Below are 25,109 nucleotides of genomic sequence, written 5' to 3'. Positions count from 1 at the left end.
GGATATTTATAGCAGATAAAAATAACACAAATTCAAAGCTTTTTGCATGGAAAGGGGACGCGAGGGTTTCCTTCTGCAAAATTATCCAAAGAGTTAAATCTGAGGTTTAAGAAAATCCAACATTTTAAATCAAGATTCCAAATAATTCAGAAATGGCATACCAACCAAGCCCCAGAAAATGATTTATTTTTTATTTTATTTAAGAGAATTTATATGGCTAGTAAATGGGGAAAATAACAGGTTAAAGGAGTCTCACTGAACGCTAATAAACAGTGTCCCAGAATCAAGTGGGGAATCAATTATTTGGGAATAGAAGAGAGCATCCCACATGAGTAGAGTAGAGTATAGAGTAGAACAGAACAGAACAGAACAGAACAGAACAGAAGGATGTGATGGGAGGGGATGGGACAGGATAAGAATATTGTTTATTTGGCCAAGGGTGATAAGGCAGGCAAGGGGTTTGTCTCCAGTGCAGAAGCTCTCGGTGTCCACGCAAAGCAACAGAGTAATAAAAGTTAGAGTAATGATGCCAATGAAGGTGTGTGTGTGGGGGGGGGTTCGTAGAGAAGAGGAGCAGGATGTCTCTGGGTGCAACTGAGAGGCTCTTGATTCTTCAGCTCTTCTGCAAGGACCCGCTGATTGTGGGCAGGCAATGCCCAGCAGTCTCTCTGAGGGGGCTTGAGCAGATGACACCCCCTTTTGGCTTGCCTCTTCTGCCAGGGAAGGACTCTGCAACCGTGGTACCCTGCCCCCTTCAAAAGTGGGCCCTGCCAGTGTGAGCCTGGCCGTGCAGCTTTTCTACCACACTTTAATTCAATGTAGGCAAAGCCTGCACTCCCTTTGGCTTTCATCTGGAAGTAGCAGCATCCCCCCGCTCCTCCTCCTGCTCCTCTGCGGTCACGGTTGCTCCCCTCCATGGGCCCTTTGGGGGCAGCCGTGTCAAAGGAGGGGAGAGGAGTGTGCCGCCTGGAGCCTGAAGCCCACCAAACTCTGGGAGCCAAGTCTCAGGCAGATCCCTTTCCCATTTCCAATAAGCATTGATCCACCGGCTCCTTCCTCCGCCTCCCTTCAGTGACGGCCAGGTCTTGTTACTGCAGTAGCCCCTTTGGCTAAAAGTGCAGTTGCAGCGTTTCCTGCCTGTGTCCCCTTCTCTCCCATTTGCACCAGTCAGGGAGGGGCAATCCTTGGTTTCTTCCTCCTCACCGCCTCCTGATGTTCAGGGATATCTTCCTATTTTGCTAATGGTTGCCGGGTGTTTCCTCCAAGGTCTCCCCCTCTATGTACACCGACAGAAGGGAAAGGAGACCCTCCTGACTCAGCCACAACTCCCACTGCTTTCCCACCCAGCCAGGTGAATGCCAGGTTCCTGCTGAAGGAGATCCGTGATTTTCACGGAGGAGGTCCGCTGGATGAGCTGTGTAGAGGAAGCTCACCTGGGAAACTTCCTCACCGTTGATTCAGTCTGAGGGGAAAAGATTAATGCCTTTGTGTCTTTGAGGACCATCCGGTCACCGATCTGTGCCTGATGGGTCACTGTGAGTTTTGCAACTCCCTCCTGAAGCCTTTGCCGACCCCAGAGGAGCTGCAGGAGAAGCCAGAGGAGATGGAGCAAGTAGGTCTTTCTTTCTGAATCTCCCTGATTTCCTAATGAACCGATTGCACAAAGAACCGGGTTTCCCCTGATAAGACTTTGGAGGAAAGCTAATACCATAGAAAACGGTCAAAATACCCATTGCTAATGGCATCTACAGCTTCTCTGTAGGATCCTTATTTTTGGAGGAGACAAAATCGCGCACATTGGCTTTCAAAACCTTTGTTCACCACTGGGCGACAGGTAGAGAGACACAGGTGGCCCTTGGCTTACAGCCGATCGCTTAGTGACCAGTCTAAGTTCTGACGGAGCTACCTGGGAGGTGGGGCGACTTACCATTCAGATTCAAGGTCCTGACAGTCCCCCCTTTGGGCACTCGGCAACCCAGCCACGTCCGTGCCATTTGCATCCTCCTCTAGTCATCTTTATGGTGGTTCTGTTGAAAATTAGTGTTTATTTCCAGTTTTTGGTAAAACCACGCCCATTCGCAGTTTATTGATCCACTTAATGACTGCTGCAAAAAAGGTCATAAAATCAGGTCAATCGCATGACTGACTCGTTTTCTAGCCATCCAAAGTTACGACCGTGAGGGGCAGACTCCATGACGGTTGTAACTTCAGCCCTGCCTGTACTTTATGTAAGAGAAGGATTGTGCAATTTTTATTCCTTGAGTGGAAATTCGTATTTGCATATCTGTCTGTAACATGATTCCTATTACCATAATTAATGTTAAGCAAGATTTAAAAAATTCTGGGTGTACATAATCCTAAGCACTTAAGGCACTTAAAATTGAAATGTGTATTAACTACGTTTTTATACTGCCATGCCTCATCAGGACTCGGGCAAGCAGAAATACCTATGATACTAGACATCATGTTTTCAATTGAGGAGGAATGTCAATGCAAAACAATGGACTAAAAAAAAAAATAACCATAAAATATGACACCTTCCTAAAAACTTTATATATAAGAAGTCTGTGCCACATTAGACGCATTAGGGGGGAAATCACATCACCCACAATTAAAACTAATAAACAGCCTTTACCCTCTGTAATTATTCCTCAAATTTGAAATTTGCTTTTAAAGCATTTGCTGATTGTTGTGTGCTACTATTTCTTTCACTAAGTGGAACAACAAAGAAGGAAGAAGCGGACGGAGCTGTTTGTTAGCTCTAGAAAGTGAGCAGAGCTAAAACTGCTGATCCTCATTTTTGCCTTTGCATGCTCCTTTTCATTATCCATGGCATCTGTACATTGCCTAGACACTGAGAATGTATATCTGCTGAACAAAACTCAGCATTGGCCACAGGGAAGGGCACCCAGCCATGAAAACCCTGTGCTAGCTCCATTCAGTTGCCCAGACTCCAGCCTGCAAGGGATTATGGGGTCCTTAAAAGATGAGGATGATCTGCATATTGCCTAGAGTCCATGGGATCGAAGGCAATAGATCAACGTGTGTGAATATATTATATACAGATATATAAAGTAAGTGCATATTAGCAGCTCCACTGGGACTCTTGACCAGGGATGGCTGAAGAGACCATGAAAAGTAAGATCTAGACCTCTAGGGAAATCCCCGTCCGGGAGAACATCAGCCCCAGGGTAGAAAACATCCAGGAAAGCAGTTCTGGAGGACCCGGCTCTCAGCCGCAGTGCAGAGGCAGAGGGCTCGCGTTGACCAAGCGGAGAAGGCCCTTCAGTTAAGCCCTTGGGTCAATCAAAGGTTTTCCGGTTTAAAAGAGAAACCGCGAGGCTCCCATGAGCCACATTAGGGTACGAAACCAGCGTATTCGCTCCCGGAGATTACGGCATGCCGAAAGGCCAATGGCAGACCTAAGCGGGGCTCGTGGCGGCCCTCCTCCCTTCTCTGACCCCTGGGCTCCTTTGTAGTTTCTGTGTTGCAGGACCTACAAAGAGGTTTTCCAGTATGTGATAGAGGAGCTGATGGAGAGGCGAGGCAGCGAAATCGACATCCGTCCTCATGGCCGACTGTCCGTTACAAAGATGGAGAGCAGGACTAAAAGGATGCTAATAGAAGAGTAAGCAACGTTGTCCCAGCCGCCTCTCCGAAGCTCTTAGCTCCCTGCTGCCCTCCAGCGGTCATTTAGGTTCTTGCAGCCCACACCGAATGCTTCATTTCCACCCTGCCCTGCAAAATATTTCCCCCCATCTTAGTGTGACTTTGTCAGGCAGCCCCAATTCCAAAATAAAGCCCTGGGCGTGGCCACATTTAAGTCCGGCCAGGTCAGAATAGCCTGCCTAAGAAACAGGGTCCTGGGGAAGGGCCCTTTTAAATAAACGGGCCATGTTGATATCAGCTCAGGGCTGCAAACGTGTGGAGGGAAGCGGACGTCCAGGCCAACTGCAGCCCAGTTGTGGGAGACTGAGGTTTGCCAAGGACCGTATTCCTACTGAATGAAAAGACCTTCGGATAAAGGAAGATGGGGAGGGGTCCCAAAGCCCCTCTTTGTTTCTTTGGCTCAGTAGGAAAACCGAGAGCCGTCTGCTTTCTCTGACCTGCCTTGTTGACGGATCGGATGGACTTCTGTGATGCCCATTTCCTTCGGCTGCTTTTAGGGCATAAACGCCTTGCAGTTCGCCTACGGGTGGCTTATTTCCAACTATTTTACTCCTAGGTTAGAAGAGCGGGGCATCGAGCGATACAGAGAGATATTTATGCAATACATCAACTTTGGCCCATGTGAGTATAGCCGTCCGGAGCCCCTAACTTCCCCCTCCCCCCCCCCGGCTCATGCCTCCAAATGGGGCCTTCCTCCTCTGCCTCCCCAGAAAAGCGCCAGGAGGAGGAAGCCTCTTCCCTCTTCCCTTTGGCAAAAGCAGACAAATCCCCTGCAATCCCTGCTGACGTTCTAAACGGTTTCGTCTGCTCTTCAACGTATTTCAGGCACCAAAATTAATTTCAAATTATCAGAGCACCCACCCCAACCGAAAGCCCCCATCCTAAAGAAACGGCTTCCAGAACCCAAAGAGCTCCTGGAGATTGACTTGGAATTCAGAGCGGAGCAATTGAAGGTAGGTGGCTCTCAATAGGGGTACAGGGAGCTCACTTAGTGACCTCAGGCTCATTGGGAAAGTGGAGGGAATCCCCTCCATCCTTTTTCTTTGGCTCCCTAGAAACATAAAGTGCTGTGGGCTTCCTCTGACACACACACACACACACGCACTTGGTTGATTTCTGCCCAGCCTCTTGGCCCAGGAGCCCCCGGGAGCCTTGGGAGAGCTTCCCCCTCCGCCCCCATGGCCCTGGGAGAGAGGAAGGGACCAAGTCCCTCAGGGAGCTCCGGTGGCTGAGTGGGGATGGACACCAGCCGGGCTCTTCCTGCTCCTTTCTGGCAGCTGGGCTCTCTCAGACTCGTCCTCCTAATCCGGGGGGGGGGGGGGGACATAAGAACCCTTGGCCAATGTGGGTCTCCAGTTCCAAAAGGCTTCTGCAAAAAGAAAAAGAAAAAGAAACCCATGGCAGAGATCTCTTTTCTATGCCAACCAGTGGAAGAGGCAGAGGCCCTGCCCTCCAGTCTACCATTTCCACTTCTGGGTTTCAATAACTCAGAAGCCACTAGAAAAATAACTCTGCTACTATCTAGTGGTCATCTGGATTTTTGCATCCATCTCTTGTTTCCATGTAACTGATTCCTACTAGTTATGAGGTAACTGATTAATTCCAGGGAACCTCTGTCTCCCCGTATCTTATCTCTTGAACGGCTGCCTTATTTTCATCCTAAATATCCATTTCTTGAAGTTTAACTTTCTTGTGTTATTTATTTCTTCAACTTCTATGGATGGCCAAGGCTCTGGCGGTTCAGAAGCCTAAAACTGTCATATCTGAGACCAAAGAAATTGGAGAGAGAAAGAGGGAGGGGAAGAGAGAGAGAGAGAGAGAGATAAAATTCCTTTTCATTTCAGTGGCTGTGCAGGGAGGTCATGCGATCACATGCGTGTGCCATTTTTCGGAAGACCTCCTTTGCCTTTCCTGTTTTTTCTGCTTTCTTCCTCAGCTTTGCCACCCTTCCAAGCCTGTGAAAAGATACTATCACGATGGAAAAATATTCTTCCTTCTTTTTCCGGATGGAACGGGCCAAGTCTAATATCCACCAATAAATGTCATTTAGGGGAGGGGGGTGTGTCCAATCTTGGCGGCTTTAAGGCTTGGGAAATTCCCAGCCAAGGAATTCTGGGAGTTGACGTTCACCAGTCTTAAAGTCGCCAAGGTTGGACACCCCTGACGTAGAGAAAGAGTGAAGGGATGGTTTGGAGAGGGCTTGGCTCAAAGGTCCTTCCTCTGGGGGGGACACCAGCGCCACGTGGAACCTGTCAAAGGGAGCAGAGGGAGGCCCGGTGAGCCCTGCTGGGTGGGGGGCAATTCCTCATGACCCCTAGGTGTGGGTGTGATGAACTCTTGGCTTGGTGGAAAGAAAGCCAGGATGACTCTCTTTTGAGGGCCTTCTCCAGTCAATGGCCACTTCTGCATTTGCTGCTGGGCTCTTCCATAAAGCTTTGGTCTATCCAGGAATAGTTTTGTCGATAAAAATAAATAAAAATTTACCAAAATGAAGACTATGCTGCTAAGTCTATAATATTGCAATATACCTGCCCCCTGCCCCCCCCAAAAAAACCATATCCTTCCTTAGCTCCTTCTCAATTACCCGTCAGGCCGCCTTGCCATCCTCATTACTTACCTGAGGGAGACCCAGTTCACCTACAGCATCCTAGAGGACAGCAAGTACCAGGAGCCTCTGGCCTTCTTCACCAACCAGGGCCAGGCGGCACATGACCAGCAGAAAGAAAGGCTCAGGTAAGGAGAGGAAGAGCTTTAAGCAGCCTCCAACAGGGCAACGCGAGGAAAAGACTGAAGGGAAATATCCTCACTGGCTTCGCGTGCTTCCTGCTGATCAGGCTCCGATTATTCCGCATCCTGAGGCGTTCTGGAAGGGTCAGGGGGTCCCCAACTTATAACCACCCTTATAACTTCTTCCAGCGCGGTTGCAACTTGGGATGGTTACTAAAGAAGTGGGGCTACCTGTATAAATCTTAATCAGAATTCAGATGGTTTGGATTGTGATCATGGGTGGTTATGACTACATTTGCACATATTGCCTGTGAAAAGGAGCAAAGCTTTGAGAGCCAAAAATATTGGGTTTTTTAAAATCTTCCTAACGTGGAGCACACAGATGTCATGTTTTCAGCAAAATGATGCACCATTTACTTGCAACCATTTCAAACGTCTGCAAAGCTTTTTATGGAAGATGTAAGTAATAAACTCCCCGCAGTTTCCGGGCAAGGTTTTGGTTTAGGAATGGCTGGCTGTTCCTGGGCCAGAGAGGGAGTGACTGGCCTAACGCCAGCTAGACGCATTTCATTATTTGATTTCTATAGCCACCATCTCAACAAGTTCCAGGGAGCGGCATATGTCATAAAACATAAAAACAACGGAGGCAGCGCAACATTATTCTAACTTGAGCAGTTTTGGGGCTGGGTGCCTCCTTTCCCCACTAGAGATCCCAAACACACCTTCCTTCCTGCTTAATTTCGCTTTTCTTGTCTCAGGCTGCACCTGGACCTCTGCAACGGCTCTGTCTTTGGCAAGCAAGGCCAACGGCAGAAGTTCTGGAACTGGTGGGGCCCCGAGGGCCACGTTCACGCCCCTCCTTTCCAGCCCATCTGCCTTCAACTCAATGTTTATATCCAGGTTAAAATTAAAGCCCAAGATCAGATTTTCCTCACATTTACAAAGGTTCATGACTGTCTCCACCTCAACGTTGGGGCGCGGCTGAAAGTAAGTGGGGCTGGACTTTTGGGGGCAATTTCTCTTGATGGTTCACCAACATCCAAAGTTGCTTATGGGTGGAGATCTAGACTGTCTGCATAGGAAGGGCCAAGGACTCCCCTCTTGCAAGGGGCAAAGGGGGTAACCTACCTCCTACTACACCCACCCAGCTCCCAAGGACCAGGAGGCAGGGCGGGTAAGGGATCGTCATCTGGGAGGACCATGAAACGTTACCCATCTGCTTCCTGGTGCAATTCAAGGTCTTGGTCATCCCATGCCAAGCCCTCCATGGTGGGGGCTCAGGCTACTTGAGGGACCGTCTCACCCCCTGGGACCGGCCCATCCCACTCGGGCCAGCAGAAGAGGCCAGCTGCGGGTACCCTCCGCCCGAGTTTGCCGGCTGGTGGGGTCCAGGAGGGCCTTCTCTGGTCCCTGTCCTTTGGAACATCTCCCCTCCTCCCCCCAAGGTGAGGTTGGCCCCAACCCTCCTCTCTTTTCATAACGGTCTAAAGATGTGGTTCTGTCAATTGGCTTGGGCTCCAGTGGTGGAAGGGCACAATGGAGGGGATTGAATAATAAAAGATTCTCCCCCACCCCTCCCCTTGTGTCCTTGGTTTTAATGTCCCTTTTAATGTTTTTTATGTTTTAACTGTATATGCAACTGTAAGCTGCTCAGAGTTACACTATGGTGTAAAGGTGGGTGGCCAATGAATGAATGAGGGCCTTTTCGGTGGTGGCCCCTTCTTTATGGAACATCCTTCCCCATGAAGTACAGTCCCCCCCCCCCCGTTGCTTCTCCAAAAGGCCCTGAAAATATGGTTTTGTCAATGGGACCCAAGTGGAAACAGGACCAATCAAGGGGCTGATTTGATTGGGTGGTTGCTGCTTTGGGGGGGGGCTTTTTAAAATGGGGTTTAATGTACGGTGCTCGGGGTAAGTTGGGTGGCTCTGTACATTTAATGAATAGAATAATAAATAAATAATGTGACAAGGGAGTCACACCACCAACGAAGGAGGCTGAGAAAAATGATCTTTACTGCATGTTTAAAATGGAAATATTTCTGGATGTTTCTTTGTATCATCACAAGGCTGGATTTCATAAGGTGGTATTGAAAAGGGCCTCGTTTCATTTATGGAATATTGTTTATAAACTTTTTAAAAAATCCTGGGATGAAAATAATTGAATTTATTTTGTTATTTTCTGGGTCTTTTTCTTCTTCTTCTTATCACTCTGCTTTTAATCACAATTACGTTTAGCTTTTCTTCCCTAACTTTATAACCACTGTTGAATTTTGTGTTATGTGTGTTGCGGTTTTCTGAATTTCACTATTAAACATTCACCTGGCACTTGGAAGGGTCACAGCAGTAGATTCTTCGCTCTCAATGGACTCCAAATTATTTTGAAAAGGAAGACTTTCGTTTGGTCAGTGTGAAAAACCGAGTTGCAGAAAAAACAAACAAGCCGGGTCAGGAGGTAGCTCTGAGGTTGGGAAGAAGGCGTACGGACTGATAAAAGCAAAAAACGTGAACGAAGGAAGCTTTACTGTTAACATTCTGGATTAATGATGCTATAACGACACAATTCATGCCCTCCCCCCCCCCCACCGCCCCCAATACTTCAGCTCTTTCTTAATCCGTGTTGTCTTTTCCCCAATGGCTTTTGGCAGTTGAAGGACGCAGGTGTGCTTTGGGTCCTTCAGCAACATGGAACCCGGGAGCACCTGGTGAGGCCTTCCGTGCTGGAGAAGATCAGCAAAATCTTGATCAACGTGAAGAAGGCGTTAAAGAAGCTGGACTCCGACCCCTCAAAAGACGCTGCAGACCTGCGTCTTGTATCGAAGGTGTACGGAAGAATGCACCGAAGACACAACAACAAGAAGCAGCACACAGAGAGAAGTTAAGATTGCGGGAAGCCAATCGCCTATTTTAGTAGTACGGAAACTACTAAATTGGCTTCATATAGAAACCATTAAATCCTCCCTCCGTCCATACCGTAGTTTCTCTTTATGTAACGCACTTAGATTACACACCACATTTGAACTAAGAGGAGCCACAGGTAATCCTCAGCCTAAGGCCATTCATTTAATGACTGCTCAAAGTGAAAAGTGACTTAACAGTCTTTGCGCTTATGACTGTTGCAGGGTCCCCAGGATCAAAATTTGGGGTGCTTGGGAACTGGTACGTATTGACAATCATTGCAGCATCCAGGGCCACCCAAAGGCCACTTGCAGGCTTCCCAGAGAGCTTCCCTGCCTGGTTTCTGGGTTTGTTGTTGGTTGGGGTTTGTTTTTTTTGGGGGGGGGGAGGAATGTACTTTCAGGCTTGCAAGATGTTCTGTTAATGTAACCTTAAAGCCAGAGCCGGTCCTTCTGGGCGTGCTGCTTGGCTGGCCTACCTCGCAGGGCTGACACCCGATGGGGCTTTTCCAGCAGCCCCCCCACTGGCCTGGGAAGTGCGTACTGTCCCCACCCCCACCCTGCCACAAAGTACACAGAGAAATCCCATAAGCTTCTTAAATGTAGTTCACGGTGTGTATTTTGTAACACTGCTTGAGTTTCTTCCCTGTCGCTCAGCTTCCCCCCCCCTCCCACCCCTCTTTTCAGATTCTATGTTTGGAGACTGCCCGGAGAAGCTCCTGCAGTTTTCTTGGCAAGGTTTCCCAGAAGTGGTTTGCCATTGTCTCCTTCCTAGGGCTGAGAGACAGTGACTGGCTCAAGGTCACCCAGCTGGTTTGGTTGGTGCCCAAGGTGGGACTAGAACTCACCACCTCTCAATTTCTAGCCTGGCACTTTAATTACTGCCTCTGGGATAGGCCTCCATTGACAACCATGAACCTCAGGGCAATATTTGGTGGGATGAGTGCTGGACATTCTTACTTCCCATAAAGTCAACAGGGCAGAGTTTTGCAAAATTACTCTCAATAAATATTAAGAGAACTATTTATGAAACCTTTTATTCACAGATGGTTTGAAACTCATTCTGATGCATTATTCTAATTTTCTAACAAAAACATAAAAGATTCAAGCTGATTTCTTACTTGTTGAGATTATTTTATTTGTGACATTTCTAAGCTATTGTTTTTACATGGAGGACAAGTGTCAGATATTTTCGAAGTGAAAACAAACAAAAAATATCTTTATATATTACAAAAATACTCCCAATTTTGTTCATTAGAAATATACTATGAATAATTTCCGCAAGGATCATAGAAAAGAGAACAGTTCACAAGGCGTGTAATAAGCTCTATGGAGTCCTGGGGCTCTCCGAGTTTGGTCATTTGCTTGAAGACGTTTCATTACCAAACTAGGTAACACCATCAGTGCTAGAAGACGGTGGGGTTTGCCAGCTAGGTAGCATCAGAGTGCATCATTGATGACATTCCCTAACTGAGTAACGAAACGTCTGTTAAGAAAACAAACCCCGAGAGAGCCAAAGACTTCACAGTTCAATCCTGAGCTACATATATTCTCTTCTATTAATACAGTATATAACAGATAATTTATTTTGCACCTTTCACGACTTCTGTCTTAGCCCAACATGATCTTTTGGGGGTTATTCAATTACAGTGCATTACAGATCCTGTGATGGAATATTCTATCTGGGATGCTTGAGAGGGTAAAGCAGGGCCACTTTCCCAAAACCTCCACAACTGGATGAAGATGCAAACTCTTCGATCTGGTCCTTCTTTAATTCAAAGGAAAGAGGTATTTTAAGTTAAAAGGCCCATTTTTGCAAATATGGTTGTGCAACACGGACACTCTAATCTAGCCAACTCCAGTCGAGACTCTGCAAAAGAAAACAAGGCAATAATCTGAATTGTTATGCAGTAATCGATATAAAACGGACTAAAATTCAAACTGGTAATTGAGGAACAATCTCTGTGTTTTCCTTACTGTTGTACAGTTCTCTTACACAGAGAAGAGGGCATTTAAAATACTTGCAGGCCAAATAAAGAGAATTGTGTTTTCCCCACTGCTGGCCTTATTAAAAGGACTGGGTATTGGAAAATTCACTTTTATTATTATTCTCTTTCACTCACAGGGTGGGACTGATCACCCACCGAGCTGCAAGATTCCTTCAGAGTCCCTCAAAATTCCTTTGAGGAAACTCGTGGAGAATTCTTCACGTAAGATAAAAGAAGAAGGAAGCCTCAAATGTCTTCCTTACCAAAATGCTTATGCAAAGTTTTTGCTTGGATATCTTCATTTTCTTCTAAAGTAGAGGAGTTTCTCTTGCTGAATTAGTGAATGACCTACTTTCCAAGCTGTCTTTTCTTCTTAATAAATGAATTATTTATTAAAAGTATGTCGAAGGGAAGCTTCAACTCACCATCATGCTGTTATTTTGGTCATGTCTCGCTTCGTGTATAACGGCGCTAAAATTGTCAAGATAGCTTAGATTTTCTTCCAACAAATGTGCAAAATTCAACCTGTCAGGAAAAGAACAAAGATGGCTGTTCTCTATTCCAGCTACTCCACACAATAAAGGAAACTATTTAAATACACCAATCAAAATCAGGAGAGCTTCCTTCTCTTCAGCAATCCTAAGGCCTGGTATTTTCTTTTTGGAGGATGAAATTTTGCGATATGAATTACAATTAGCCCCCGACTTACAACCACAATTAAGCCCACAATTATGGTATTAAATGATGACCTATTTTCAAGCATTCTCTTTTTTTCCCCCTTTAATTTTCAGTTTCATGTCCTATATGGTAGATGTTCTTTATTCTACTAATTGTGCCATCTCCGTTAAATAAATGGGGAACTCATCAAATTTGCAGATGATACCAAGCTGGCAGGAATAGCCAACACTCCAGAAGATAGGCTTAAGATACAGAAGGATCTTGACAAACTTGAACATTGGGCACTATCTAATAAAATGAAATTCAATGGTGAAAAGAGTAAGGTTCTACATTTAGGCAACAAAAACGGAATGCACAGGTACAGTATAGGTGATACCTTACTCAGTAGTAGTAACTGTGAAAGGGATCTTGGAGTCCTAGTGGACAACCATTTAAATATGAGCCAGCAGTGTGCAGCAGCTGCCAAAAAAGCCAACACAGTTCTAGGCTGCATCAACAGAGGGATAGAATCAAGATCACGTGAAGTGTTAATACCACTTTATAATGCCTTGGTAAGGCCACACTTGGAATACTGCATTCAGTTCTGGTCGCCACGATGTAAAAAAGATGTGGAGACTCTAGAAAGAGTGCAGAGAAGAGCAACAAAGATGATTAGGGGACTGGAGACTAAAACATATGAAGAACGGTTGCAGGAACTGGGTATGTTTAGCTTAAGAGAAAGAAGGACTAGGGGAGACATGATAGCATTATTCCAATATCTCAGAGGTTGCCACAAAGAAGAGGGAGTCAAACTATTCTCCAAAGCACCTGAGGGTAGAACAAGAAGCAATGGGTGGAAACTAATCAAGGAGAGAAGCAACTTAGAACTGAGGAGAAATTTCCTGACAGTGAGAACAATTAATCAGTGGAACAGCTTGCCTCCAGAAGTTGTGAATGCCCCAACACTGGAAGTCTTTAAGAAGATGTTGGATAGCTATTTGTCTGAAACGGTATAGGGTTTCCTGCCTAGGCAGGGGGTTGGACTAGAAGACCTCCAAGGTCCCTTCCAACTCTACTATTGTATTGTATTGTATTGTATTGTAAATTGTTCGTTGAACAAAGTGCTGCATTTCCTGACAGGAGGGTCAACTGCCAGCTTTGAGGCCGGGTTTCTAGCAGGGAGGAAGAGCCCCCTTCCCCCCCCCTCTTACGCGTTTCTAGAGGCTTCCACGAAAGGCAACGGCTGCAGCATGTTGGCCGGAGCAGTTTGACAGAGCCAGGCAGGCACAGAAGACGGGAGGGGACCATCCACGCTGGAGCTGGCCGATCGAGCAGAACTTTGAGTCTACAAGGAAAAGGAAAACTAGTAAGTGTTAGAACAGACACGCAGGCTTTCAGTGGAGTTACCTGCGTCCTGCATTTATCCCCAACGACTCTGATTGGATGGTGCTGCGAATGGGTCATGAGAAACTGGTCCAAGTGACCAAACTCTGGAATTGTTTGGCATATATAAAACTCTGGAAAAGCAGCATTCAGAGCGTTAAGTAACTCCCCCCCCCCAATCAGGTGCACCCGTGGTGCGCCATTTCCTTCCTCTGGATACCCGCAGATGGAAAAAACGTAAAAGCTGCTCTCAGCTGTTGAACTGCTGGCATTCAAAGGTTGAATGAACTGACCGGGATTAAGAACCGCTGGGTCAGCTCTGTCTTATGAAGAGGGCCAATAGGGTGGCCGATATGTTGAGGCTCTCAAGCCTTAAACAGCTGTGGGAAATGGGGGGGGGGGGACAGGACAGTGCAAACCCACTCACAGTTGATATTTAGCAGATGATGCTGAGGTGACCAATAACAAGGGTGGGGCAGGTTGACATCTGAATATCATCAGTCAGTGACACCCACATTTTCGGATGTGTGGTTTTCTGCTCAAACGCTTTTGCCCTGCCTAATCTAGGGATATCAAATGGGGTCTTAAGAGTGGCCCAACCTGCCTTGCCTTCTGTTGTCCAAATCTGTACTCAGCTTTTCCAGATGACGTACCTGAATGAACCCCTGAATTCTGGGGAGAAAAATGGCCGAATATTTCTAAGAGGCACATTGTAAGATAATTTCCCCCTCTCTTTTTCTCTGCTTAGCCATCAGACACAAGTCCAGGCTGGTATTTGAACCAAAATCTGCTTATATGTTAGCAATGTCGCCAAACAGACAAATGCGATGCTTATTTATAATGTAACGATGATGGGTTGTATTGGATATTCATCAATTGGTTGAGCCATATCCTTACACAAGCAATTTTCAGCAAGTGCCAGATTTCTCTCTGCCGTTTCCCCTGCATTTGCATGACTGAATTGTCGGCCTCCTTGATGCTGTTCAGAGCCACATCGATGCTGGGAAGCAAGTCGATGATCTTCTGTTTGCAGCCCAGCAATTTGCTGTGATTCAAAAAGAAGAGAGATGGTTAGAAGACAGGCAACAATCCTTTCCCTCCGCAGTGGTACTAGGCCAGGGATGTCAAAGTCAAGGCCCGCGGCCTGGATCCAGCCCACAGGGTGCTCGGATCTGCAGGCCCACCCTGGAAACAGCAAAGGACTGGCCCACAGTGCCTCTGCCAGTGAAAATGGAGCACAAGGAAGCTGTGCGTGGCCAGCCTGGGCTCCATTTTCACTGGCAGAAGGCTGCAGGAGGCCAGCGTGGCTGAAAACAGAGCCCCGGTGAGTGACGTCAAGCTGGCCATGTCCCCCCGACCCCTGCCCCGGGGTGAAACACAACCCTGTTGCAGCCCTTAATGAAATGGAGTTTGACACCCCTGTACTAGGTGATCCAGAGAGAATCGAGGGCAAATTCAGGAATATTTCTAGGGATTCCGTGACCTCATAACAGCCAAGGAGCAGACAGAGTAATTTCTCTAGCTAATCTTCCTTCAATCCCCCCTTCTTTTTCCAACGTTTTCACACAAATGTTTTGGCTCAGTGCTTAGCCACCTTTTCAATAATAAAAGACTCTCTCAGACTCCGTTTCCCTCCCAAAGACAGTAACAGGTATTGCCCCTCTCTGGAAGAGAAATTAAGCAGGTGTAAAAAAAGGTGTTTTGGAGCTTCACGACTAGAGTGGCCCCTGTTTCACCGCTTCTTGGCTTTCCCCCCTTTATTGAACATTTTAAAGAAAACGCATGATGAACAAATACAAGAGAATACATGAAAAAAAGAATAAAAGACATATAAATAAGTCAGCTAAGTAAATCAGGAATTTAAATGTCACGTACGCAATAGCTTTCTAAAATATCATTAACTAGTAATAAATAAATAAACCACATTAAGAACCGAAATTCATTATTAAAATTAAACTAAAAATAGTAACAAAGCGTTAACACACTATAAATGGAATGAAATTGCACGCTATATGTAAATTCTGTCTATTATTTCCAGCAGTGTTTTTTTAAAAACGAATTCTGGCAAATAAATGGAAAATCGGCCAATGATAAAATGTTTTTTAGCCAGTTTCTCCGAGAGGACCTGTTACGGATGCCTTGCAGCCCTGGACGTCCTGCATTCTCTGGAGCCCATTTTGGCCCCTGGACTGTCCCCTGGGGGTTTCAGAGCCAGCCTTTTCCAAAGAGGTTTGTTTCTTTTGCAAGAAACAGCAGATCAATCTAAGGAAGCCTATTTTGAAACTACGAACAAGCTTTGATCACCAGAACTACACTGGAAAGGATTAGTTCCGCATTTTGGGTATTTTTATAAATGAAGAACAAAGGCAAGAGGTGAAGCCAACCAGAGTCCAAGCGATGTCCCTTGGATCCTGGGCCCTGAACAGGGCTGGGAAAGGAGAGAGCAGGGCTGGATCACAGGTGTGCCTGCCCGGTTACCTGAGGTGCCTGAAGAGCTCCTTGAGGACCCAGTCTTGACTCTGGACTGTCTGGACGATGATCTTGACCATCTCCGTGCTGTCACTGTACACCTGGTCTGAAAGAGAGGTCTCTCCAAAGGGTAAACTTCCTCCACATAAAAAAAAGCCTTTGGCAATCAGATTTTACCTCAGAAGAAAAGCCGAACCCTTTAAACTAGCATTAATAATGAGAATAATATATTTTCAACTGTTTGGATAGATCAGAAATCCTAGTAAACAGGACTGAAAAATTTTGTCATCTTCGAACAAGACTTCCAATATTATACCTCTTACTACGTCCTCAACCCAAAGGGCTCCAGAGGCTCCACTTAAGGGGGGGGGGGAATGAGGGGTCTGACTAGATAGGAGTCAACAGCACCACCAAAGGAACAGCCTGTCTGTTCTAAATTTTTACCCTCGAATAGCTAGAAATGACCGTACAAACTTAGGAAACCGTTAAAGAAAGCTGCAACATGAAAAAGAGGCAGAGGATTCAACTCATTAAAAAAAAAATTGTTCTTATGAGGCGTAGCAAATCTTCTTTGTTCCCAAGCCTGCTGAGCCCATCTAGCCAGGCACCTTTGCAAAGTTTCTGCTTGTGCCCCTCTCTTTCCCGGGCCTCTTGCCTGTTCCCTGGGAGAAGGACGAGGGACGTCCCTACCTGGAGGCCTTGATTTCAGTTGCTTGTAGAGTTCAATGGCTCTCTGCTCCCTGTGGAGAGACGGGGCAGCTGTCAGCACGATTCCCCCCTTCCCCTCTGGGGCGAGGGCTCAACAAAGGCCAGGGGCTCACAAGGTGTAGAAATGCAGGTGTAACAAATGGCTACTGACTTCTGTTAGTAAGAGTGGGAGCTTAAAAGTGTTCACCCTCAATAAAACGGTGGAATATTTGATCTGCTAGCTCTCAAAGGGAAGATTTTTGAAATCTTTGTAATTCCATCCAGGAACAAATGGGCAATTAGGAGAAGCAGCAACAAAACTATAAAAGTGATCCTCTTAAGGCTGGGCAATGTTTGGTTTGTAAATGTTTAGTACACTGAACTCAGCCAAACTTTCGGCTTTCCCCTCAGGTCAAATGAGTGGGCCATTTAATGGCACCAAGGTGGATTTCAACAGCGCAACTCATCAGAAAAGGAATCAGCGGCTACAGACTTCCCCCTTTAATTCAAGAACTGTGTTAAAACTATAAATACTGGATCCTTTTTTAAACAGAGGTAGTCCTTGAGTTACAACTGTAATGGAATGAGGCCGTTTCGGTCATATCTTGTGACTGTTGTAAATCCTATCACCCATGTGACTGACCTGATTTTATCACCTATTTTGCAGTGGCGGTTAAGTGACCACTGTGCGGGCCAATTTCGCTAGAAATCAAAAATAAATGCCAGTTTTGGCAAAACTGTTCTAAAAACATGGTCTTATGATGTGAAACACTGCAAATGGCAAAGAGCTTGAAGTGGGTGGGTGGGTGGGCGGCTGTTGGAATCCAGTCATGCTTCATCTCCCCCCCCCCCCTTCCACCGGGAGGTCTGTGCTCACCTCCAACAATCGGCAAGCAACTGGTGGCCAGTGGATTAAGAAGGGGGCTCTTTCAGCTTTCCATTCCATGTGCGTTACACTGACGGCCATTCCCTCGTCTCCCGGTCGTCCATCAGATAACCTCAGCCTTTCTGCCCCTGGGTCTCGGCCTCTCCCTCCCAAGGGCCAAGCAGAGAAGACTTGCCAACATGGAACTGCCCCGCACGAGAGGCAGGGGATTATGGGGGCAATGTTTATGGGTGACCCTGGTCAGAGAAGACTCCGAGTGGCCAAATCAAGAGATAAACGCTTTCGGTCTCCAGCTGCCTGTCGGTCGGTACATTTACTTGTGGCATTTTGGGGCACATTCAAGGTTTATTAGCGACAGGTGCTATGACTGATGCTGAGTAGAGCTTAATTAACCACCATCAGGCCTCCTCCTGCTAAGTCAGTGGCGTAATGAGAAAAGTTTTTGTTTTCTTACAGATTTTCCATTACATCGTTTTGACGTCGTACGTGCAAGCTTCTCTGCAGCTCCACAATTTCGGTATGCAGCGCCATGATCTGCTCATCCAGGGAGCCGATATCCGCCACCTGCAAAGGAGAAATGAAATTCCCTCTCTGACAGACTGACTTAGGTAACTCAGACTATTTCTTTTGCATCGGATGTCCCTTCCCATCGGACAGAACGAAAGGATTTGCTGCAGGGGGTCTCCTTCACCCGGGAGTTTCTAATTGGAGCTGGATGGTTATTTGCTGGCGATGCCCTTCTCAGCCTTGGCAACTTCAAGATGTATGGACTTCAACTCCCAGAATTCCTTCTTGGGGAACTCCTGCCTGGGAAATTCTGGGAGTTGAAGTCCACAGGTTTTAATTATTGCTGAGGTAGAGAAACATCCACACCAAGTAGCAGGTAGGGCTAGATGGCCTGTATTCCGAATAATAAGCAGTAAAGATGGAAAAGATTTGAATGTTCTCAATTTAAGAGGCCTTGGAAAAATAGAACGTCTTCCTCACGGACTCAAGGTTATGTCTCTCTTACAGACAGGGTGCTCCTACATACCATTTTGACCAGAGAGGGAATGGCTAGGAGGGGGGGGGGATTTTCCTCTCCATCCGGGATAGCAATGGCTGAGCACTCTCTAAATCAGACGGCTTTATTTGAGGATTGTCTCAATATTAGCGATAATGAAACGCAGAACAAGAAAGGGGAGCTTAGTTCTTATTAGCTTCTGATTCTTTCCCTATATGTGAGGTGCTGTCTCAGAATTAAAAATATACATTTGGTAACAGTGACAATAAATGTGGCTTAAAAGCAATGCTCTTTGGATAAGTTTTTCATCACTTTCCTGCCTTTATTTTTTATTAATTTCCTACTTTTTTCTATATCTCAGAATTGAAAGCTCTTAATAAGGATGATGGGGACAAGAACAGTAAAAGGCCAGAGGCCTGAAACAATACACTCTGCTTTTGAGCCGTACCTTTTCGCACAGTGAGGCTTTTTCTTCCATATCTTTCCAAGCTTTTAACATTTTCTCTGAGGCTTAAAGAAATAGACTGGGGTTAATTTACAGCTACCATATTCTCTGAAAATAAGCAACGCTTGGCTTGAAACAAACAAGGCTCCAAAACAGAAGTAGTTATACTGATGAATGTTGGAAATTTAACATATTTTGTACATTTCAGACAAGAAAGAGGTAGAAAAGAAGAATTTGGAGTTCTGTATTGAGGAAACCTAAAGGATGTAGATGTTAAGAAGATGAACTGGCTGATAAACAGTTTCAGTTATAAGATTCGGTTGGATCCCGATAACACGTATGCCAGGCCCCCAGAGAAGCTGGGGGTGTGGGACAGGAATGACCTCCAGCGGGTGCCCCCCCCCCCAAAAGGTTAATCAACATGTTGGGGCCATCCCTGGCCCAAAGGCTTACAGATTCCATAGGTCATTTGGTCGCTGTATCGTTCCAAGTCCAGGTGGATACTTTGCTGGAAGAAATTCAGCTTGGCCTTCAGTTGCTGTGATGCGGAGATCATGTTGTTTTTCCTGTTGATTAAATTGGTGTTGTACCTCAGAAGGCTCAGCCTAGAGAGTGGGACAAGGAGAGGTTTGCATTAATCTCCCGTCACAACTACACATAAACATCCATGGATAGGTAGCTCTGGTGGCGCATGGTTAGAATGCAGCATTGAGGGCTAAACTCTGCCCACAGTCAGGAAGTTTGATCCTGACCGGTCAAGTTGGACTCAGCCTTCCGTCCTTCCAAGTTGGGTCAAATGAGGACCAGATTGTTGGGGGCGAGAGGCTGACTCTGTAAACTGCTTAGAGAGGGCTGTAAAGCACTGTGAAGCGGTATATAAGTCTAAGTGCTATTGCTAATGCTGGGAGCCTTGGGGGTTCAATGATTAGAATGTAGTATATTGTAGGCTAACTTTGCCCACAGCTTGGAGTTCGATCCTGATGGGGCTCAAGGTTGACACAGCCTTCCATTCTTCCTAGGTGGGTAAAATGAGGACCCAGATTGTTGGGGGCAATATGATGACTTTGTAAACCTCTTAGAGGTGGCGGTAAAGCACTATGAAGCGGTATATAAGTCTAAGTGCTATTGCTACAATGCTATTTGGGACTCCCCAATGGACGGCCCTACCTACCACTGGGGGCCACAGGAAGGTGTGGAAGGGCCGCTAATCGGACCCCGCAGCCCTCCTTCGTCCGAGCCTTTCGCCCCACTGCGCTTCTTCCTCAGGGGCCCCCGGGACTTACATGGCAGCTCTCTGGCCCTGGAAGAGGCGGCTGTAATCTTCCTTCAGGCCGATGACATAGTGCACGGCTTCAGCCCAGATCTTCCGAAGCTGGAAAACCGGCAGCTGAATTTTGCTGTCCTTTACTGAGAGAGGAAAAAACGGCCATCCTTATTAGTATATTAAAAACTGGAAGTTATAAAAAGGGAAAGGAAGGAGGGAGGGAGGCAGGCACTGAATTTAAGAATATTCGTGATGGAACCAAAGCTGACACAATCCCTGCTTATCACCGAGTTAAACATGACATATTTTTGCAATTTTGAATTCAATATTTACAATTTGCACATCATTGTTTCCAAATTCAAAGAAAATGAGGAATGCGGCAGGAGGAAGCTTGTACCTTCTTCTGATTGATTTAGTGCTAGTATTTTTTACACTTTCATATTTTAATAAGGACTCAAAGGTGATTGCAGAACGTTTTTCCTAAATACGCTATAGCCAAATCTTAGAATAACTAATAATTATTACTAAACTGAGACAAACTTACCAATATAATTTACACAGTCAGAAAGCGTCCTAGAAGCAAAAGGTCCTTCATATGTAGTTTTGCTCTTATCAAATAAATATACCATGTAGCTATCCCAGCCTTTCTGGTAAAGAAGAGAAATTATGAAATCAAAACATTTCCTTGCAAACCTTCACAAGATACCAATAATTCAGTAACAATATGCAAGAAGAAATGAATAAACTCATACATATAGGATATATATGATGTATGTATGTATGTATGTATGTATGTATGTATGTATATGTGTATATATGTATGTATTTGTTTTCGTAGATTTTCACAGGTGTAGGTGTGCTGGTCTTGTTGTATTCAGGTCTTTTCCCGTGTAAGATTGAGATTGTCTTGGCAACGTTTCAGCGAGGTCCCACTCGCCATCTTCAAGCTGGATTTTGGGCTTAAAGTGTGATAGGACCTGCCGTCTTTCTATAAATCTTGGTGGGGGGTGGGTGGAGGGCTGGCTTTGTTTTCAGTAAGTGGATTGATTGGCTGTGTGGTTGTATCATGATTGGTAGATTGGTGCTGGCTGGGTGTCCATTGTTGTTTCGTGTTGTAACGGCCTGGGTGGTGGATGGGGCTCGTTTGTTGACTAGGGCTGGTTTCCAGATGTCTGGTAGGCGGGAGGTATTGTCACGTTTATTCACGTTGTGGGGGTGTTTCTCAATTTCGATAGCTTCCATAATTATTCTCTTGTTGAAGTGTTCAGTTTTTGAGATTAATTTGGTTCCTTCAAATTAATTTCATGTCCTGTAGCTTTAACGTGCTGGAAAAGGGAGGACGTTTTTTCTTTTTTCTTGCTGCATTCTTGTGTTCTGCAATGCGTGGATTTATTCTCCTGTTCATTTGTCCTATGTATGTTGCAGGGCAGATTTTGCATGGTATTTCATAGACTCCTTGGTTTTCTAGCTGGATTTTGTCTTTGGGGTTTCTTAAGATGTTGGCTATTTTTTGGTCAGTGTTGAAGGCTCTCTTGATATTGTGGTTGTGGAGAATTTTGCTGATTTTATCTGTGGTGCCTTTGATGTAAGGGAGGAGGGTGATGCCATTGTCCTGTTCTGTATCTCGGTTCTTGGGGGGAGTCTCCCTTTGGATTAGGTTGGTAATTGTTTTTCTTTGGAATCCGTTGGAGATTAATACATTTGTGAGCGTGTGTAATTCAGTTTTCAGGTGGTCTTTGTCGGCTAGCTGTTTGGTTCTGAAGATGAGGGTCTTGGCTACAGAGTTGATCCAAAATACAATTCACTATGGAAATAGAAGCAAACAACCAACTTCCCTTTCTGGACATCCTAATCTACAAAAAGCCCAATGGCTCCCTAGGACACACCATCTACCAGAAAAACACACACACCAACCGCTACTTAAACGCACAATCCCATCACCACCCTGCACAGATCAACTCTGTAGCCAAGACCCTCCTCTCCAGAACCAAATGCCTAGCTGACAAAGACCACTTGAAAACTGAATTACACACTCTCACCTCAATCTTACACTCTGCGAGTGTTAACGGGTCGCTCCCCTCCAAGACCAGCGCAGCGAACTGACCCCCCCAACCGTGGCAACGGTGAACAGAGTGGCGCACCTACTCTCGAGCGCATGCAAGTAAATTTAAGAGAGCCCTGAACGTTTTAAAACTCTCCTCGCCCCTCCCCCCCCTTCACCACTGAAGCCATGGGGGAGCTGACAGACGAGCGAATGAAATTCGGGCTGACAGCAGACTCTCGCCCTGCCAAAGACAATGAGGCTCAGAATCACCGCTGTTAATCCTGTAGATATGGAATCCTGAAGAATGGGATAATTTGCCTATTAGTCCTAGAGCAAATTGTTTTATGTCTCCTTAGGCTGGACTGAGTTAAAAAACTGGCTATCCAGTCAGAGGAGGCGTGGTTAACAATTTCATAACTCAGTCTCTAGGCTAATGGACAAAGTTAACCCATGCTTGGATTCCCCAAGCAGCGCACAGGAGAACATGTGTGTGTGTGTGTGTGTGTGTGTGTGTGTGTGTGTGTATGTATATATGTATATGTATATGTATGTATGTATATATATATATATATATATATATATATATATATATATATATGTGTGTGTGTGTGTGTGTGTGTATGTATGTGTATGTATATATGTATATGTATGTATGTATATATATATATGTGTGTGTGTGTGTGTATACACACACACACACATATATACATACATATACATACACACACACACTCTCTCTCTCTCTCTCTCTCACAGAGTGAACAATTCTGTAATGATCTAATTTATTTTACAAGTCTTAAAAAAGGAGCTGGAAGAAGCTGAGTTCTAATCTAGATTTGTATAAAATGATTAACGAACATTTCCAGTTCTTGCATTAAGTGGTGCTAAGATGCCTTCCTTCTTGCAAACACTAACTTGTTCTTCCAAAACAAAGAAAACTTCAGCTAACAAGAAGAGGGTATCTGGGAGATCCAGTCTGTTCTCTCTTAGACCACAAAAAGAATGCAGTATCTGTTTTTTTTTTGAACGGTTTATCTTGGATGATAAGTCCAGTCAACCGCTCCCAACACAAACTCTTGAGCTATTCTGTCTCTTCCCCCAGGGCTTAGCAGTTTTTTGAGGAAAGAATTAATAAGGGAAACCACAAAGGGTTAGCAAAACAAACAAACAAGAGAGCATCCTTGGTAAAATGCCAGAAATGCCAGGGCAATCGTGCAATGAAGCTCTCTTCTGAAGCCACTGGGGCAGAGCCCAGACGAGCGGGGTCTCTGCAGTCCTGCTGCCTTAACAGCTCTGGGAAGCTCCCGTATCTGCCAGGGCAGAGGAGGACACGGGAGAGATGAGAGAAAAGAGAGAGAAGGGAAAGACGAAGGCCGAGATTTAAAAAGGCCTTTTCTACCCACGAAAGAAGGTAGAGCGAATAGAAAGATATTTGAAAGACCTTCGGCTCAAATCCCCAGGTGTTTCGGGTTGGTTGTCCTTGGGAGAAACATTGGGAGATGGGAGCAGAAGGCGAGAAGATCTTTCTGTTCTCTGTACTTTTTCTCTTCCATCTCTGTGATCTTTCTGACCTCGAGGGACAATCTCTTGAGATTTTTAATTATCCTTCACAGCTCTGGTCTGAAGCAGGAGCTAACTTCAATTTTTTCCAACTCTCCGGACCTCTACCTGCTGTTGGTTCTTTTGATGTTTTGGTTTCCGTCAATAGAAGTTCTGACTGCTGATTATTTCATAAGAGGATGTGAGTCCTGAACATGGAATTGAGAAACGTCTCAAACCAGTAAGAAAATAAAACCAGTGCCGTGACTCAACTTTCAGACAGTGTAAAGTAATGCTTACTCCTCCATATTATGCTGGTGCTTCTGAAATATTAAACTCTGCAGCCTTTTATAGTCTTGCAAAAATGGAACTGAAGAAAAGGATGCATCTTACCAGAGCTGTTTATCAAAAGCCTTACAGAAAATAAAAAAGGTGACAGAAATTTCCATTTCCATAAATAGTAATTTATGAAAATTTGTGTGACATAAATTCTTACGTTCTGCCTGACTGCTCTGAATGACTGTTAGCAAAGATGTGCAAATAAAGAGGCCTCGTTGGTCAGAATTTGAGAAGGAATCTTACTACGCCATCAATGACACACTGGGAGGCTGGTTTCCGGGGGTCTAAACAGCTTCCCATCTCCAGGAGCAGCTCCTGGTTTCCCGAGCCGATTCCGGTGTCGGATTCAATCCGAACTTGCAGGGAATGAAGACTTTCTTCTGGGTGCAGAGAATACGACAGGATCTTGGCGGACGTCATATTTAAAATGTGGACAATCTGAAAAGAAAACCCCGCAAAGAAACAGCAAAGAACTCAATACTTTGAAAAAGTTTGTTTTTGAAGCTTTTTTCACCAGCAATACCCCCCCCCACCCCCACCCCGTGCATTTAGGAGAGACAGGCTTAAGATGCTCAAAATAAAATTGGGAGGGGAAAAACCTACAATCAACGTTTTTCTGGGGTGGGGGTAGGGGGGATAACAACTAGATTTTGCTGTCCCAGTTTCCAATCATGTTACTGTTATTCAAAAAATAAAAATGCACCAGGAAAATGGTTCTAATTTATTTATTTCCTATGAGCAAGGGTGAAAATTTTGTCTTGATGTTACAAAGTTTGAGCATTTTAAGACTCAAAGTAAATGAAAGCCTATTTATTGTAATTGTAATCAATCTTTTTAATTGAAATGTGTAATCTGCCCACTTACCTTCAGACTCAACAACTGTTCCATTACTTGAAAACACCTATAGCCATTGGTGTTTGGGTCTATTCCGCCTCCCCTTTGCTGGGGGTCCCAGGTCAGCATCATCTGAAGCCAGAGCTCCATTGGGTCTACAATTGTACTAAGCCACAAAACAAAAGGAAAAGGTAAGCCCACCAGACCGGCTACCACCATCCTGCCCCACTCTGTGGCCTGGTTACTTGAAGGACCACCAGTCTCTCGTATCCTCTGCCTTG

At 45.4% G+C, this 25,109-nt stretch overlaps 3 protein-coding genes across 3 annotated transcripts in view; 2 read left to right on the top strand and 1 right to left on the bottom strand.

Annotated features, from left to right (window-relative positions):
• The first annotated feature begins 1,429 nt into the window (after window positions 1–1,429).
• On the top strand, window positions 1,430–5,706 carry LOC309390233 (uncharacterized protein). The gene is made up of 5 exons (XM_081949382.1): window positions 1,430–1,612; window positions 3,480–3,628; window positions 4,226–4,290; window positions 4,495–4,622; window positions 5,606–5,706. Exons 1-5 carry the CDS (start codon window positions 1,526–1,528, stop codon window positions 5,693–5,695), a joined length of 519 nt encoding a protein of 172 aa, XP_081805508.1. The 5' UTR covers window positions 1,430–1,525; the 3' UTR covers window positions 5,696–5,706.
• A 270-nt stretch (window positions 5,707–5,976) lies between these two features.
• On the top strand, window positions 5,977–9,335 carry ERICH6B (glutamate rich 6B; the record flags this gene model as incomplete). The annotated part of the gene is made up of 4 exons (XM_081948159.1): window positions 5,977–5,989; window positions 6,261–6,402; window positions 7,155–7,383; window positions 9,042–9,335. The coding sequence occupies 4 exons, from the start codon at window positions 5,977–5,979 to the stop codon at window positions 9,273–9,275; spliced, it is 618 nt and encodes a 205-aa protein (XP_081804285.1). The 3' UTR covers window positions 9,276–9,335.
• Window positions 9,336–10,403: 1,068 nt separating this feature from the next.
• The window catches only part of CHUK (component of inhibitor of nuclear factor kappa B kinase complex), a 22,017-nt gene continuing 7,311 nt past the window's right edge, over window positions 10,404–25,109 (bottom strand). Inside the window, exons 9-21 of the mRNA XM_081947068.1 lie at window positions 24,859–24,994; window positions 24,238–24,432; window positions 20,617–20,719; window positions 20,092–20,215; window positions 19,262–19,413; window positions 18,812–18,873; window positions 17,815–17,924; window positions 16,478–16,527; window positions 15,797–15,893; window positions 14,216–14,363; window positions 13,147–13,280; window positions 11,704–11,803; window positions 10,404–11,160 (exon numbers count right to left, since the gene is read on the bottom strand). Of these exons, the coding sequence (XP_081803194.1) occupies window positions 11,134–11,160; window positions 11,704–11,803; window positions 13,147–13,280; window positions 14,216–14,363; window positions 15,797–15,893; window positions 16,478–16,527; window positions 17,815–17,924; window positions 18,812–18,873; window positions 19,262–19,413; window positions 20,092–20,215; window positions 20,617–20,719; window positions 24,238–24,432; window positions 24,859–24,994 (1,438 nt within the window). The 3' untranslated portion in view covers window positions 10,404–11,133. The remainder of the gene's footprint in view (window positions 11,161–11,703; window positions 11,804–13,146; window positions 13,281–14,215; window positions 14,364–15,796; window positions 15,894–16,477; window positions 16,528–17,814; window positions 17,925–18,811; window positions 18,874–19,261; window positions 19,414–20,091; window positions 20,216–20,616; window positions 20,720–24,237; window positions 24,433–24,858; window positions 24,995–25,109) is intronic.

The sequence above is a fragment of the Natrix helvetica genome (genome assembly GCF_964273705.1).
Source record: "Natrix helvetica genome assembly, chromosome: 3".
NCBI lineage: Eukaryota > Metazoa > Chordata > Lepidosauria > Squamata > Natricidae > Natrix > Natrix helvetica.
The sequence above is the reverse complement of the archived record's forward strand: the minus strand, read 5'-3'. Positions and strand labels throughout refer to the sequence as shown.

What these genes read in the sequence shown, in the direction of transcription:
- LOC309390233 (XM_081949382.1), top strand. Translation starts at nt 1,526, where the DNA reads ATGGGTCACTGTGAGTTTTGCAACTCCCTCCTGAAGCCTTTGCCGACC. An exon ending in AGCCAGAGGAGATGGAGCAA is followed by an intron (nt 1,613 to 3,479) that starts GTAGGTCTTTCT and finishes GCTCCTTTGTAG; the next exon opens with TTTCTGTGTTGCAGGACCTA. An exon ending in AAAAGGATGCTAATAGAAGA is followed by an intron (nt 3,629 to 4,225) that starts GTAAGCAACGTT and finishes TTTTACTCCTAG; the next exon opens with GTTAGAAGAGCGGGGCATCG.